This window comes from Taudactylus pleione, unplaced genomic scaffold (assembly GCF_031769625.1).
Source record: "Taudactylus pleione unplaced genomic scaffold, aTauple2 ptg000201l, whole genome shotgun sequence".
Taxonomy (NCBI): Eukaryota; Metazoa; Chordata; class Amphibia; order Anura; family Myobatrachidae; genus Taudactylus; species Taudactylus pleione.
The window spans coordinates 4527219-4543212 of NW_028284603.1; the positions used below are offsets into that span (position 1 = coordinate 4527219).

Here is a 15994-nt window from a genome sequence, read left to right on the forward strand (position 1 = left end):
TACATATCTCATTATTTCCTTACTGGGGATAGAATAATGTTTGTGTCAATTTATAGAAGTGGAAATCTGGTGTATTCCCATAATTATTTGCATATTTATGCTGAGAAACATTGGAAAATAAAAAATCTGACTAAAAGCTAAAAATTAGAGATGTGCGCCGACCCCCGTGTTTTGGTTTTGGTGTTGGTTTTGGATCTGGATCTCCCCTGGTAGTGGATCTGGATTGGTTTTGCCAAAACATCACTTTCGTGTTTTGTTTTTCGGTTTTGGATCTGGATTTTTTCTTACAAAAATCATAAAAACAGCTAAATCACATAAAATGGGCCTGTTTTTGTTCCTACAGTATATTAACCTCAATAACATTTATTAAATTTTGACCACCTCACAAGCTCACTGTATTGATTTTTTCATCTAGTTAAGGCCAAAAGGTTGCATTCAGCTATCTGACTCAAAACTGATTGACAAAGAGTTGAGGACTGTGCAAAGATGATGGTTGGGGTATCCCTTGAGGATTGAAGAATTGATAGTTGATATTTGGCGCAGCCACTGGCTGAAGTAATAAGAGTTGATACTTGATAATTGGTACAGCCACTGGCTGAAAAATTGATAGTTGGAGCAGCCACTGGCTGAAGTAAGAAGAGTTGAAATTGATAAATTGGTGCAGCCCCTGGCTGAAGAATTGATAATTGGTGCAGTCACTGGCTGAAGAATTTTATAATTGATAGTTAATTGTTGATGCAGCCTCCGGGTTGAGTAGTAGTGGTATACAGAACTATGATTAGGAAGGAACCAGTCCTGCAACAGCCTTGAGGCCTGGAACTCTTGGCAAGTTGCGGCTGTTACAGCCTTGAGGGCTGGTGAGGAGTGATGACTGGTGGCCTTTGGGCCGTGAAGCAGGATGCAGCCTTTGGGCCATGTAGCAGCCTTAAGGGCTGAGAACCCTTGGCTGAATGTCACTATTGTGCGGCTTGTGCGTCGGGTTGAAACAACAAGCAGCAATGAGTTCAGAAATTTCTTTAAAAAAATGAAAGGGGCATGCAGGAGATGCTGACTGTAGCCATTTCAATTTCTGGACATTCATAAACCATAACATTAAAAATGTCAGGCAGCAATGCCCCAAACAGCACATAATGGAAAGGAAAAAGGTGCAATATGGAATTGTCCTTGGGGCCTCCAACCCACCCTTATGTTGTTTATATGAAACAGGACATTCACAGTTTAACAAACCAATCACTTCAGTTGAAGGGACTGCCAGTTGTGGCTGAAATGATTGGTTTGTTTGGACCCCCCACAAAACAAGCTGCCAATGCGCAGTGGACATTGGTGGCAATGATCCCATACACAAACTGGCTTTACAATACATTAGATTAGATGTCGTCATCCCCATCCCCATCAGTGTGTGCATCCTCCTCTTCTTCACACAATATTAATTCGTCCCCGCTGGAATCCACCATTACAGACGCTTCTGTATTTTTTGGACGTAAGTGCTGGTAAAGGTCTTTCTCGTGGAATTTGTAATTCATTTTGATGAACATCATCTTTTCCACATTTTGGGGAAGTAACCTCCTACGATGATCACTGACAAGCTGCCAGGCTGCGCTGAAAACTCTTTCAGCGTACACACTAGAGGGTGGGCAACTTAAGTACAGCAAAGCCAGTTTGTGTAAGGGACTCCAAATTGCCTTTTTTCCTGCCAGTAGTGAAACGGACTGTCTGACATGCCTATTTGGATGCTATCCCTAAAATAGTCATCCACCATTCTCTGAATGGTGACCGTATCAGACAAAGTCATGGTAGCCATGTCATGTAGCCGCCAGTTCTTTCAGACCCAACCAGATGTCATGAGGTTTTGCTGACTAATCTGCATCACCAACAGCAGTGGGTCTCTTAGGAAAATTTAGTTTTTTCCTGGCAGCTGTAAAAAATGAAGGAGGAGATGCTGCCGTGTCACGTTCCGCTTGAGCTGCCAATTTTTTTCACCACCGGCTCTTTGCATCTTTTCAGATTTATGTCCGTCAGAAAGAAAGACACAAGGTATGACTTAAACCTAGGATTAAGTATGGTCGCCAAAATATAGTGATCTGATTTCACGAGATTGACGACCCTTGGATCCTGTCGACGCGAATGAAGGGCTTGATCTACCAGTCCGACAAACTTTGCAGAATCACTCTGTTTAGGTCCTCCTTCACTTTCTCCAGCTGCTTTTGCAAAAGTCTGATTAGGGGAATGACCTGACTCAAGCTGGCAGTGTCTGAACTAACTTCACACGTGGCAAGTTCAAAGGTTTTAGAACCTTGCACAACATGGAAATTATTCTCCACTGCGCTTGACTAAGGTGCATTCCCGCTCCTCTCCCTATGCCACAGTATAGCCTTGGATGGCCTTTTTCTGCTCCTCCATCCACTGAAGCATATAGAGGGTAGAATTCCACCTAGTTACTACCTCTTGCTTCAGCTGATGGCAGGGCAAATTCAACAGCTCTTGCTGGTGCTGCATCTTTGACACGCAGTTGCTGAATGTTGAAAATGTCCAGAAATCTTTCGGGCCACCGAGAGCATCTCCTGCAATTCATTGTGTGAGCAAAACATGGGATGTGTTCGAATTCTCCCACATGTAATGCTTGCACAATATTGCTGGCATTGTCAGAAATCACAAATCCCGAAGAGAGTCCAAGTGGGGTAAGCCATTTTACAATGATTTCCCTGAGTTTTTCTAAGAGGTTCTCAGCGGTATGCCTCTTAGTGAAACCGGTGATACACAGAATAGCCTGCTTCTGAATAAGCTGGAATTTGTTAGATGCTGCACTGTTTGCACATTCCCAGTGGGCTGTCACAGTCATGTAATCTTTAGTTTGCCATGCCCCACTTGTCCACATATCTGCGGTTAAGTGGACAGTGGGCACAACGGCATTTCGGAGAACATTAATAAGGTTTTCTGTAATGTCCTTGTACAGATTGGGAATTGCTATTCTAGAGAAGTGGAATCTAGAAGGGACACGGTAGTGGGGACACAGGACCTCCATTAACTGTCTAAAACCCACTGCATTAATGGCGGATACTGGACGCACATCTAATACCAGGATAACTGTTATGGCGTCAGCAATCCGCTGTGCAACTGGGTGTATGCCGTCATGCTAGTTTGCCAATGCAATGGATTGTGTGATAGTCAATTGTTTGGTTGTACTTGGACTACTAAAAGTAGTCTTCTTCCTGGTCCCCTTCTGGAACGAAGATCCAGTCATAGCAACAGCAGCAGGTGTACCACTCAAGGATCCTTCTGAGGAACAACGGATAGGAGAGGAGTCAGTTCTTATGATATTGGATGCAGGACTACTTCCAATCACGAATGAGGATGCTGATGATGCAGGTGTTGGTGGTGGAGATTGCGGGCACTTGGATCCAGATAGAAGGGTGCAGCTAGGTGGCACTGGACTGATGATTGTTTGCTTTTTTTGTCCACAAAGTTTCTATACCCTTTTCAATTTGATGAATGCGCTGCAAGTGACTTAACAGGGAGGAAGTTCCAAGATGGTTAAGGTCCTTACCTCTACTCACTGTTACATGGCAATGGTTACAAATGGCTTGGCAAAAGTTGTCCAGATTTGGGAGGAAATGATTCCACACTTAGATGTGGATTTTTTGGTCCTTTGCCCAGGCATGGCAACAATGGTATTTTTGCCATCATGGGCAACAACTGTTGCCTGATTTACAGTTTTTACACAAACATCCTCGCCATCAACATCCTCATCATCCTTGTTGTTATCTCCAACTACATAAATATACTCCTCATCCTCCTCGTGCAATTCCACAGAAGCATCCTCGATTTCTACGTCAGCATGTTGACTTGTGCTGCTCATCCCCACATTTGCAGAGGGCACACAAATGGTGGAAGGAGGATCCAAAAGGTCAGGCTCACACATGGCAACCGCGGACACACTTGGACTCTCCTCGGGGATTTGTGATTTTTCGGAGCACACAGTTGGTTCCGGTGTCTTACTTGTCTTAACAATTTAAATTGTTTTGGTACCTCTCCTACAAGCAGAGGGGCTTAAATCATCACTAGAACCACCAGTCATAAATAATAAAGGCCAAAGCCTTATCCTTTCACTTGGTGTACTGAAAGGCATACTGCCAATTTTTTCTTTCGCTAAAGCTAACTTAGCTTTAGATTTTTTTTTTCTTTAACAAGGTAAAAGTTGTTTTTTTTTTTACCCTGACCTTTTGGCCTGACTTAAGCCCTGGTACATCGGCCTTCATAGATGACGTTGATGGCCTTGCATCGTCATTATGACTGCTGCCGGCAGCTACAAGACTGGTATCTGGATCCTGCTCTCCAATCATTTGACTGTCCTCCATACTCACTGCGGTCTTACTGCAGTGTCACCAAGCAATGACAGGTGTGGCTAACACGCACACAGAAAATAATTTTGTCTTTTTTTTCACACTGGGGGTGAAGAGCACCCCTGAAAGAGGCAGCAGCACAGCACCCCTGCGCACCTACGTTGAGGACAGGTGTGGCTAACACGCACAGAGAAAAAATTGTTGTTTTTTTTCACAAAGGGGGTGAAGAGCACCCCTTATGGACAGAGCACCCCCTGGACAACACAGCAGAACAGCCAGCCTCTATGGGCAACAGCCAGTCAGCTCCTGTGGACAACAGCCAGCCGGCCCCTATGGACAGGACAACAGCCAGCCAGCCCCTATATGGACAACAGCCAGCCCCTATGGACATTAAGCAACACAAATGTAGCCAGCCCTCTTCACTCTCCACAGCTGGAATGAAAAATGGCGGCGATCGCTGGACCTTTATAGAATCCAAAACCCACGAGAATCCGACAACGGGATAATGACATTTTGCCTCGTTTTCAGATCTGAGTCAGGCGGGAAAACCCGAGTCGACTCAGATCTCTTAAGTTCGGTTCTCAGGGAACCGAAGCCGCTAATCTCTACTAAAAATAAAAGTCCACCTATAATTGCTCTGCTAGTAGTGGCCCTGAATTCACCTATATAATAAATCTATCGTAATAATAATAATAATGGCATCATTCACCTAAATAATAAATCTATAGCAATAACAACAGCAGCATCTATAGTAAAGATGGATAGTACAATTTACAGTAAAAAAAGATCTGTAATTTAATGACATGCATAATCATTTTTTATGATTTGCTTTGTTTAAAACTAGAGATGTGCAGTTTGGGTCTTCAGAAATCCGAATTCACCCGAATTTCGTGAATCGCGGTTCTTATCTCCGGAGAAGATCCGGGTAAATCCGGGTCAGGGTTCTGATCTTTTTGTGGTTCGAAATTCGGATTTTAAATCCGAATTTTGGGTTTGGGGCTGCATAAATTACATGATTTTAGCGGTTTTTAAAACGTTTTATCTATTTTTTATTTAAAAAATCCAGATCCCAAACCAAAACACTTGAGGGTGGTTTGCAAAACCAAATCCAGATCCAAAACCTTTGAAGGAGATACAGATCCAAAACCAAAACACGGGGGTCGGCGCACATCCCTAGTTTAAACCATATGAAAATGTATACTTTGTGGAGAAACAAGTATAACAACATGGATGCCACATTTTGCTGAAGGTACAAGATTAAAGAGCTGGAGACTTGTACTCAAAGCTTATTGTTCCGAAAGGTTAGGCCCCAGATATAAATGAAAAGGACTAAGGCCCTCATGCAGAGGCGCTCGCAAGAAGCGAGCGCTCGTTCTGAATAAGGGCGGCCGCTTCTATTTTTTAGTGCGGCCTCCTGGTCGCTAGCTAAGCTGTGGGTTAACACCCACAGCTTAGCTACCAACCAGGGTGATGGTCGCGATGGTCAAGACCATCGCGACCATCGGGGTTTGCGACGAGACCCTAAGGTTGGGTCTCAACAGCCGCAAGCCCCAGGGAGCTTCCTGCTCTGATCAAGCAGGAAACTCCCCACTGACATCACCGCCCACAAAACGGCAGGCGTTCCTTAAGGAATGCCTCAGTTTTGTGAAACCACCCCCCCCCACGCCTACAAAACGGGCCGAGCTGTTGATCAACATCGACAGCCGGCCATTTTGTAGTGAGCTCCGGGGCTTGCACATACGCAGTCGCTACGTGAGGGTATGTACTACAGAAGCTGACAACAAGAGGAAATATGGCTACTAGTGTTTATTACTGAACAACAGAGTTTTAAGTCACCAGTCTCTTGATACTATGTAAATATATTATATGCACAATAATTTTTTTTTAACCATTCTTTGTGTGTGACTTTTTTTTATTTGTATTTTGCAATGTGTATAATCACATGTCATGCTGATAACGGTGACCCTTAGGTAGCCATTATTGTTTGCTCTCCACAGATGTATTGACAAGGAGATAGTGATTACTGGAACAGCTAAGAAAAATCACTAACTAGTGAATATTTAAAAAGTACTTAACTTGTTATTTAAAGAAAAAAATACTATGTATAACCAAAAACAATATTAAACTTTAAACATAGCCATAAAGAATATTAATTTATTAGCAAAGGCTAAAACATATACATAACTGATGAAAAGTGGTATTTGTATAACATTTAAATGCGTAACCCTTTGATAATGGGGGTACCTTGAATAAATTCATAGATTTCTTGGCATATAGGAACACATTTTAGGGGGTATGTCATTACAAAAATGTTGAATAATGGGGCCCATACATCAGCAATCAATTGGGGCAATTCCCCGTTCTGCTGATGCCTTGGTCGACTGATCAGCAAAAATCCAAAATGTTGGACAAACTCGATTACGAACCAAAAATTATCGCAATCGGCAAATCGGGGATTTTTAACATGTAGTATTTTGCCAATCCCCCGAGAAATTCGCCAATATTCGGACTCTGCCGTTCGGCGCATCAGATCAGCATTGGGGAATCACCTGTTAAATGTATGGCCCCCATTACCCTACTAAACACCTACTTCAGAAGTTCTACACAAGAGCAGAGCAGCCTCTAATTAGTGCTTCAGTTCAGTAATTAGTTCTATAAACTTCTTCAGGATTGCACTAAACAAAAGTTTGATACAACTCAGCAATGTGCAAGTCTCTGCATTTCTAGGGCAAGAGGCTCAGACCTCCACTGTTCTATAAGCTTTACTCAGAGCCTTTAGAAATTAGTACAGTTTGTTACCTGGTGGCTTTGTGTGCTTGTATTCCAGCTTGTGCTGTGGATTTTTCCTGAAAAAGAAAACAACACAGATTTATACAAGACAGTACATTGGCCGACTGCTGGGATCAACGCAAAGTATAGGCTGTGAAGATAACTTAAAACCTAATGCTGTCAACACTTTCAGAATCAGACTGCACAGTTGAGTTCAAACAGCTGAAATATGCTCTCTCTCTTATGTATCTTACATAAAAACAAAATATCAGTGTGAGAGACCATCTCTATAAAGCAGACGGTGCTCCAAATGTACAGTTTATGCCTAAAATTTATCATTTCTGTAATTTGAGACCCCAGGGTAGAATATTAAGAGAAATGTTTTATTAACTGGGAAATCATGATTTAGCATAAATAGCTTCACGTGGACATTAACCACTTCAGTGTGTAAGAAAATGCACAATAAATGCTTCAATACCACTTTAAAGTGTTCTTCTGCTGACACACACGGGTAACAGAGGATTCAGTATGATTTACCGCCGGCCCGGAAAATCCAACAAGGATCCAACAAGGATGAAAATCCCGATCGTCCCAAGGTAAGTATTCACTAACCTATTCTACCCCTAACCCTCCTTTAGGGGTGCCTAACCCTAATCCCCCCCTAGTACCTAACCCCCCTGTAAGTGCCTAAACCTAACCCCCCTGCCCCCGCAGCCTAAACCTAAGTCTCCCAGGGGGGTGCCTAACCCTAAGTCTCCCCGGGAACCCTAAACCTAACCCTCCCCCGCGGCTGTCCGCGCCCTTCGATCGGCAAGCCGGGTGTCGGTATCCCGGTGTAGGGAAAATGACAGGCGTCGGGATATCGACGCCTGTCATTTAACCCTTGCCGGGATTATACAGCCGGGAAGCCGGCGGTCGGGATTCCATCCATCGGCTTCCTGTTTCCCATAATAGATGCTATTGTGAGATCTAGTGAAATATAATGTAATACTCAGTTACAAAGAACACAATTTTGTCTTTAGCTGGGTAAATGCGAACGGTGACGACCCGACAACGGGCTGACATATGGTGGCGGGTACACACTAGACGATCCGGTGCCCGTCCGCCTGATATGACGGCCCCTACCGCATCCCGCAGCATGGGGTCGTCAGCCGCATCGCCAGGTTGGGCTGCATGTAGGGCCGACCGGACGATGCAGCTGACGACCTCACGGGTGTGCGCACTGCAAGACAGTGCGTACACACTAATCGATTTTAATTATTTTTCGTTCGGGCAAATCGTTTAAAAGATCGCTAAGTGTGTACGCCCCTTTACCGTTGCTACATCAAATAACATCAAATGTTACAGAATCATTGAGGTCCCTAATCCGTATCGTAATTTCAGCCAACCAGTTCAATGTTAAATAGGTGTGGTTGAACAGATTAAGGCATGTTTTAGGGGAAATAGGGGCGTGGATTACATGTATCAGACGCGGTGTTTATTTTTTTGTGAGATATGCACAGTACTTCTCCATAACATCACTGTAAAAAACAAACGAACCGTTTTTCTAAAAAAATAAACTTGTAAATGATAAATAAGTAAATGAAGGGGATATTTATCAAAGCTTGAAGAGATATAGCTTGGAGAATGATCAAGTACCTACCAATCAGATCCTGCTTGGTTGGTACTTGATCTATCTGCACGTTCTCTCTCCAAAGATTGATACATCTCTCCCAGTCTGATTACCATTACACCAGTACATAGTGAATTGAGTTACGTGAATGCTTGTTCAACCCACAAAACAGCTATCTCAACTGTGTAATGGCAATGGTTAAATAGACCTCAAAATTATGCAACCATATAAAGATATTTATTTATTCATTTAAAGGATCATATTGTAAATGTATTTTACTATATCAGTGCCAGCTAAGTGCATTTAATAGCTAAGGCGTGCATTTTCTTCCTGCAAAAAAATTGAGGCAGGTACAGTACAAGTAGAGAAGCAGAAATTTAATATGAGCAATTCACCCTACTGAAGAAATTAGCAGCTCTGTATTTTCTATGTGGCATGTACAAATGTTGGACAACAAATTAGCATGAAATCAGAAGCTCGTAAGTCAATTTATACACCTGAAGCAGGACTATACGACACTGGGGATCTTTATGAAAAAGGGTGTGGATGAAGTAGGCTATGTTGATCACAGTAAGTGGTTGTTCTCATTTTCTAAATGACACTACGAAAAATTTATTTTGTTTTCCATTGCAAAATGACCATCTATTCCCTAGTATTCAGCATTCTAATAGGCCTAACCTTAGGAGCTGTGCTGACTTAGGGCCTTATTCAGCTACGGATGGAATTGCAAAGCTGCTCGCAAGCAATTCCATCTGTGCAGATATGGTAACGCAGCAGGAGGCATCACGCCTCCTGCTACATTACGTATGTAATCACGCCTCCTGCTACATTACGTATGTAATCACGCTTCCTGCTACATTACGTATCCGAGCTGCATTGTCAGATAATCTGCGGAACAACGGCCAGCTAAGGTAAACCATGGGGTCACGCAGCCGGCCGCCGCAGGTGAGAGGAGGAAGCCAGAAAATATCCATCAGCTGACGGAAATCCTGGCTTCTTCCCTCCCCACAACGGCGGCGACGGGAAACGGAGGCCAACGCCGCCCCTCCCTGCCACAAACAGCAGCAGACTCTCAATCAATGACCGTTTGCTGCCAGTCTCTGTGCGGGATCGCAGACCCGTTCTGCACACGCCTGCGCAGATTTCTGATCATCGGGAGTCTGCGTGCACTGCTGAATAAGGCCTTTAGCACCATGTCTGCAAAACGAAAAAAGGTCAAGTTGTTATTCAAATCTTGAGAGTATAAAACATCATATTGTCTATTATATAATGTGCATTATTTATAAAAAAAATAGCATGTAGGTAGGTAGTGGCTGTGTCATTTAGAACGAGTGTCACTAACTTGAATACGTAATACAAATTAAAGGCAAAGCAGCCAGTGACGATAATGCAGTAGATAATGCACAGGTTCTCACACTCTAGGCCTGATTTAGTAAGGATTGCTATTGCAATAGTTCACGCAGTTCAACTGTGATAGGCTGCTAATTCATTGAGATCGCTATGCCTCCGCACATTACCTTACACACATCAGTAATGTTTAGCAAGACTGCGTAACCATTGGTACAATCGAGCACCATCGCAGCCTCACGCACACTTGCACAAGCTCTGACCTTACTCAGAAATTGCTAACTTCAGCGCAGGCTATCAGGCCTCAGGGTGCATAGGGCAACGCAGTGGATAATTTATGTACACCCATGCACGCCTGCGTTTCCCCGACTACCCCTCCGTCACCTCCCACAAACGGCACTTCCTGTCAATCACTCTGCGATGGATCTGTGTAGTTACTGCAATTACAGTCCTGAACGCAGTGGCCGGCTTTCGCACGTACACCGAGATGCATTTGCATGCGCAGAACACAACAATCGGCCGATTGCGTGCGTTTTAGCAACTGCGATCCAAGCTGAAGGTCCTCAGGGACCCCAATCAGTGCATGTTTTCCAGGTCTCCTCACAGAATCACAAGTGAAATAATTAGCTCCAACTGTGGATCTTTTAAAATGTGTCAGTGAGTAATGACTACACCTGTGCACCTGCTGGGTGACCTGCGAAATGTGAACTGTGTGGGGTCCTGAGGACAGAGTTTGAGAACCAGTGCGATAAGGAGTCCAACATTGGAAAAAAAAATCCACCACAAGTTACTTGATACAAAGGCAATTTAAAAATAAATACACAAAAAGACACTAAGGCCCGTATTCAATTAGATGTGTTAAAGCGAAAACTTCACGTCGGTGAAGTTTTCGCACACTTCGGGCATTGAGATGCAATTTTTTGCGGCTTTTGTCTATGCTAACGTTTTTTGCGCTATCCTATTGCAAAACACGCGAACCGGCATTCGCATGAAAACTGTTCGTGGAGTAATCTGTGAAAAGTGGAAAAATTATAAAAAGCATACAGTATATTTTGCCAAAATAATTGCTGCAGTTAAATTGGGGGTACAATAAAATGGGTGCTAGTATATTTTGAGTAAAAAAAAGGTCCACTTTTAAAAAATGTTAAAAACACACCAGATGCAGCCTCCTGCAATGTTTAAAACACCCGACCCATCTATAGAGCCCCCCAAAATACCAGATCGACTACTTAAACCAATTTTCTAACACTTCTTTTTTTTCACCCCAAAAGTGACATGTAATTATTGGCCAAATTAAGCTAATTAAAATATTTTATTTGCCTAATTTGTCATTACGGGAGGGGAGTGTCCAAAGGGCTCTGAACCAAGGGCATGATTCAGACCTGGTCGCAAGCGCTGCGCACTCGCAACCGGATCGATGGTGGCCCAGAGTGCATGCGCACGACGGAGCCGGCTCCGTCGTGCGCATGTGCGAGACCCGGATAGCGAGGCAAACCGTCGCTCCGGGTCTCGCACCAAAGGGGGCGTGCTGTCGATGTTGAGTGACAGCACGCCCCCTTTGGTGGGCGGGCCGCTGCCCAGACGGAGGCGTTCACAAATTATGTCAGTGGGAGAGCTTTCGGGCTCTGTTAGAGCCGAAAGCTCTCTGGGGCTTGCGGCAACGAGACCCTACCACAAGGGTGTCGTCGCAAGCCCGATGGTCTTGACCATCATCATGGCCGCTCGCTATAGCTGTGGATGGTCACCCACAGCTATGCGAGCAGCCAGGAGGCCATTCTAAAAAAAAAAAAGACCGTCCCTGATTCAGAGCGAGCGCTCTGTCAGAGCGTCCGGCTCTGAATCAGGGCCCAAGTCCAGGCATACTTATCAAAAAAAGGGATTTTGCACAACTTTTCACCTACTCTGAGATGGTGAAAAGTTTTCGCTGGTTTTGGTCTTTGGAGAATTCACATGTGCGAAAACTTCCACAATAGGATTGCACAAAACGGCTTGTGGCACAAAAAGATCGCACATGCTAAAACTTTTCGCTAAACCGCGGCTTTTCGCCTCTAACTGAGGGCCTGATTCAGACCCGCTCGCAAGCGGGTCGATGGTGCCCTAGTGCGCATGACGGAGGGAGCTCCGTCGTGCGCATGCGCGAGACCCGAATAACGACGGGGTAGCCGTCATTATGGGTCTCGCACCAAAGGGGGAGTGCTGTCGATGGTGATTGACAGCACGCCCCCTTTGGTGGGTGCGCCGGGGGCGTGGCTGCCAGACGGAGGCGTTCCCATGGGAACGCCTACCATCTGGTTCCGGCCCCACTGACATCACTAGTGATGTCAGTGGGAGTGATTTTGGCTCTGATAGAGCCAAAATCACTCCAGGGCTTGCGGTCACCGAGACCCTACCGCAGGGTCTCGTCGCAACCCACAACCTATGCGAGGTAACCCACAGCTATGCGAGCGTCCAAAAGGCCAGACGGAAAAATAAAAAACACGCCCTGATTCAGAGTGTGCGCTCGTTCAGAGCGTCCGGCTCTGAATCAGGCCCTGAATCCGGCCCCAATTATGATCACAAGTTCATCTTTTCCTCACAACTGCAGCTAGAAGTAGCTAATCAGGGCTGAAGCAGCACATGCTGGGAAATCTCTATCACTGCTTCTCGAATTTTCTTAGTTTGCGCTTACACGCACATTGAGAGCTGAACTGTGGGCCTGATTCAGAGCTGCAAAAAGCGAGCGCTCGCTCTGAATCAGGGCGTGTGCTTTTTTTTTTGTTGCGGCCTCTTGCATAGCTGTGGGTTACCACCCACAGCTTATGCGAGCGGCCATGATGATGGTAGCGATGGTCAAGACCATCGCGACCATCGGGCTTGCGACAAGACCCTTGCGGTAGGGTCTCGTTGCCGCAAGCCCCACTGGACTTCCTGCACTATTAGAGCAGGAAGTCCACCTACTGACATCACTAGTGCTAGTGATGTCAGTGGGGACGCCCACAAACGGCAGGCGTTCGCATGGGAATGCCTCCGTTTGTGAAGCCACCCCCCCGCCATGCCTACAAAATGGGGCGAGCTGTTGATCAACATCGACAGCCGTCCCTTTTGTAGTGAGTCCCGGAGCGAGTGTTTTTTGTGCACGCGCATGCGCAGTGCGCGGGCCACCATCGACCCGCTTGCGAGCGGGTCTGAATCAGGCCCTGTGTTAGGGCGGTTGGTGTTATCGGGATCACAGAATCACATTAGATACAGGATAGCAAAGGAGTTCCCTGTTTCTCTCTCACACAATTGTGCATGAATTTCTTGAACCAGGACTACAGGCCTGATCTAATAAGGATCGCTAATGCGATTGCAGCTGCAAATTCAAATGGGACGCAGCTAGGAAAATATGCTAATGCCTGCCAAAGCACAGCCGGCATAAAGACGCCCCTTGATGCCTTCTCACATGCATATGACGTCTCTTACCTGCATAAACATCGGTGCCATTGAGGCACATTGGCCAGTCACGCACATTTACAGCAGATCTGACAAGCCGCAGAAACTGCAACTCTCGTCGCTCGCAGTGAGTACTCCAGCTGCATATGCAATCGCAGCGGCTAATTTATGCACCCCCATGCAACGGCGTTCAAACAGATAGGCACGCCTTCGTTTTTATGACCACTCCCCCGTCATCACCCCCAAACGCTCACAGCCTGTCACTCACTCTAGGATGGCTTCCTCTGTGCATCCGTAATCGAAGTGCGATCGCAGCGCAAGTACAGTGTGGCTTATACACATTAACTAACAATCACTCAATCTGCGTACGCAGTTGCATTAGCGATCCTTACGGAATCAGGCCCTATATCCAAAAAACTTAATATCTGGTTTGGCAGACACATTCTATTATTGTACCTACTGTATTTTATATGTATTATTTTATATTGTGTCGTTTATTAAAGTATGTATGTTATATTTTTCAGAAGGTAAGATCCTGTCAACGAGCACCGTAACAGGGCTAAGATTCGCCCTGTGCTGACCCGCCCCCTGAGCACCCATCATAATGATGTTGCGTACATGACGTCATTACATCACACAGAGGGGAAGGGGATGGCAGCACTGGGGAAGTTCAGCGCCGAATAGAGATTCCTGAGGACGCTCTGATCGCAGGGTGCTTCTAAAGGCACTGCAGTAGCGATCCTGGCTGCAGGGTGCCGTCCCCGTGGGTTTACTGCGTAAGAAAAATGTAGAATAATTGAATAGCTCTGGGCATTAAACACAGGGCTTTACCAGCACGGTAAACAATGCGGGTAACTGAAAATGCCCCGAGTTGTTTTTTTTTCCATTACAATATTGATATTATACAGTTGTTTGTTTATTATATGCATAATACTGCAAAGCCGCGTATCCACTTGCCGATTAAAAAGAGCGATTGAACGATTACGACATCGTTATCGTTCAATCGCTCATTAATCGTGCATAAATCGGGCAGTTTAATGTTGGAAACGACCAGTGATGCGCGCTGCAGCTGGTCGTTTCCGACATCAATCATCGCCTGAACATGCTGGTCAATCTGCCGAGAACGACAGAATGGCCATGTTCAGAGATGAGGGAGGGTGCCTGCACTGAATGACAATGTTGTAATCGTACTGTCATTCCAAAATCTACAAGTGGATACGCACCTTAAGATGGCAGTTTATGAATGGTCCTGGTGCAAAAGTGCATCATACCTGGTACTAATGTTGCACCTATATCTGGTTTTTAACTACCAGACATAACAAATGTCAGTGTTATATGCAGAAAAAAAAACAGTGCACTTGGGTAACAAAAACAAAACAAAACAGTATACTATAGCAGTCTACTACAATACATTGAAAATGCTGGTGTACAATGGGCTATAGCACGGCCTTTATTGAACTAGTAAGCACATGAGGGTTCTATGCCTCAATTCAGTTCCATGCTGTTCAGCAAACAGATCCAGCATATAGAATGTAGAATGCATCATACGCAGAATATAACAATAGAGTAGGGAAAAATACCTTTCTACAGTAAAATGTACTACTCCTATATGCTGGCGTATGGCTGCGTCAGAAGCAGAAAAGATGCATCATACACAAAACATATCATTACACTTGATCAATTCAGATCTATGACAATTACTGGTGTAAGGAGCAGTTGTGTTCATCTTTTGCAGTCTTTATTTTTTATCTTGCATTCTGTTTGCCGTTCTGACCAGACTCCCTATGATAGTGTGACCAGCCTGGTTTAGCACTGCCTGATATCGCTTACCACTGGCCTGGCCAAAACATTGATCACGATCTACCAGTAGCTTGTGGAGCTCCCGCCGGTAGATCGCGACCAACTTGACGTCACCCAGTGATGTGAGGAGCTTGTGGGAGTACAGCTGGAGCGGTGCCCAGCGTGGAGCGGTGCCCAGCGTGAAGACAGGTAAGTACTGCACAGGGAAGTGGGGGGCTGTTCTACACTGGGAGGGGGCACTGCATAATGTGCACTAAATTAGAGGGCACAGCAAAAGGAGCACTACTGGGGACACTGCATAAGGGGAACTACTAGGGGCACTGCATAAGAGGCAATACTGGGGGCATTGCATAAAGGGCACAACTACTGTGGGCAAAGCAAAAGTGGCACAACTACAGGGGAAACTGCATACGTAAGAGACAACTATAGGGGGCACTACTGGGGACACTGCATAAAGGACACTACTGGGTGCACTGCGTAAGGGGCACTGCATAATGGACACAACTACAGGGGGCATTGCATAAGGGGCTCTAATACAGGGGGTATTGCATAAGGTGCACAACTACAGGAGGTACTGCATAAGGGGCACTACTACAGGGATCACGGCAGTGGCCATTGCATAAGAGGCACTACTACAGTGGGCATTGCATAAGGTGCATTACTACAGTGGACACTGTATAAGGGGCACTACAGTGGGCATTGTGTATAAGGGTCA

At 45.2% G+C, this 15994-nt stretch overlaps 1 protein-coding gene across 1 annotated transcript in view; it reads right to left on the minus strand.

Moving 5' to 3' along the window:
- The window catches only part of APLF (aprataxin and PNKP like factor), a 275492-nt gene that overhangs the window by 10790 nt on the left and 248708 nt on the right, over positions 1 to 15994 (minus strand). Inside the window, exon 9 of the mRNA XM_088477484.1 lies at positions 7140 to 7186. Coding sequence (XP_088333610.1) covers positions 7140 to 7186 — 47 coding nt within the window. The remainder of the gene's footprint in view (positions 1 to 7139; positions 7187 to 15994) is intronic.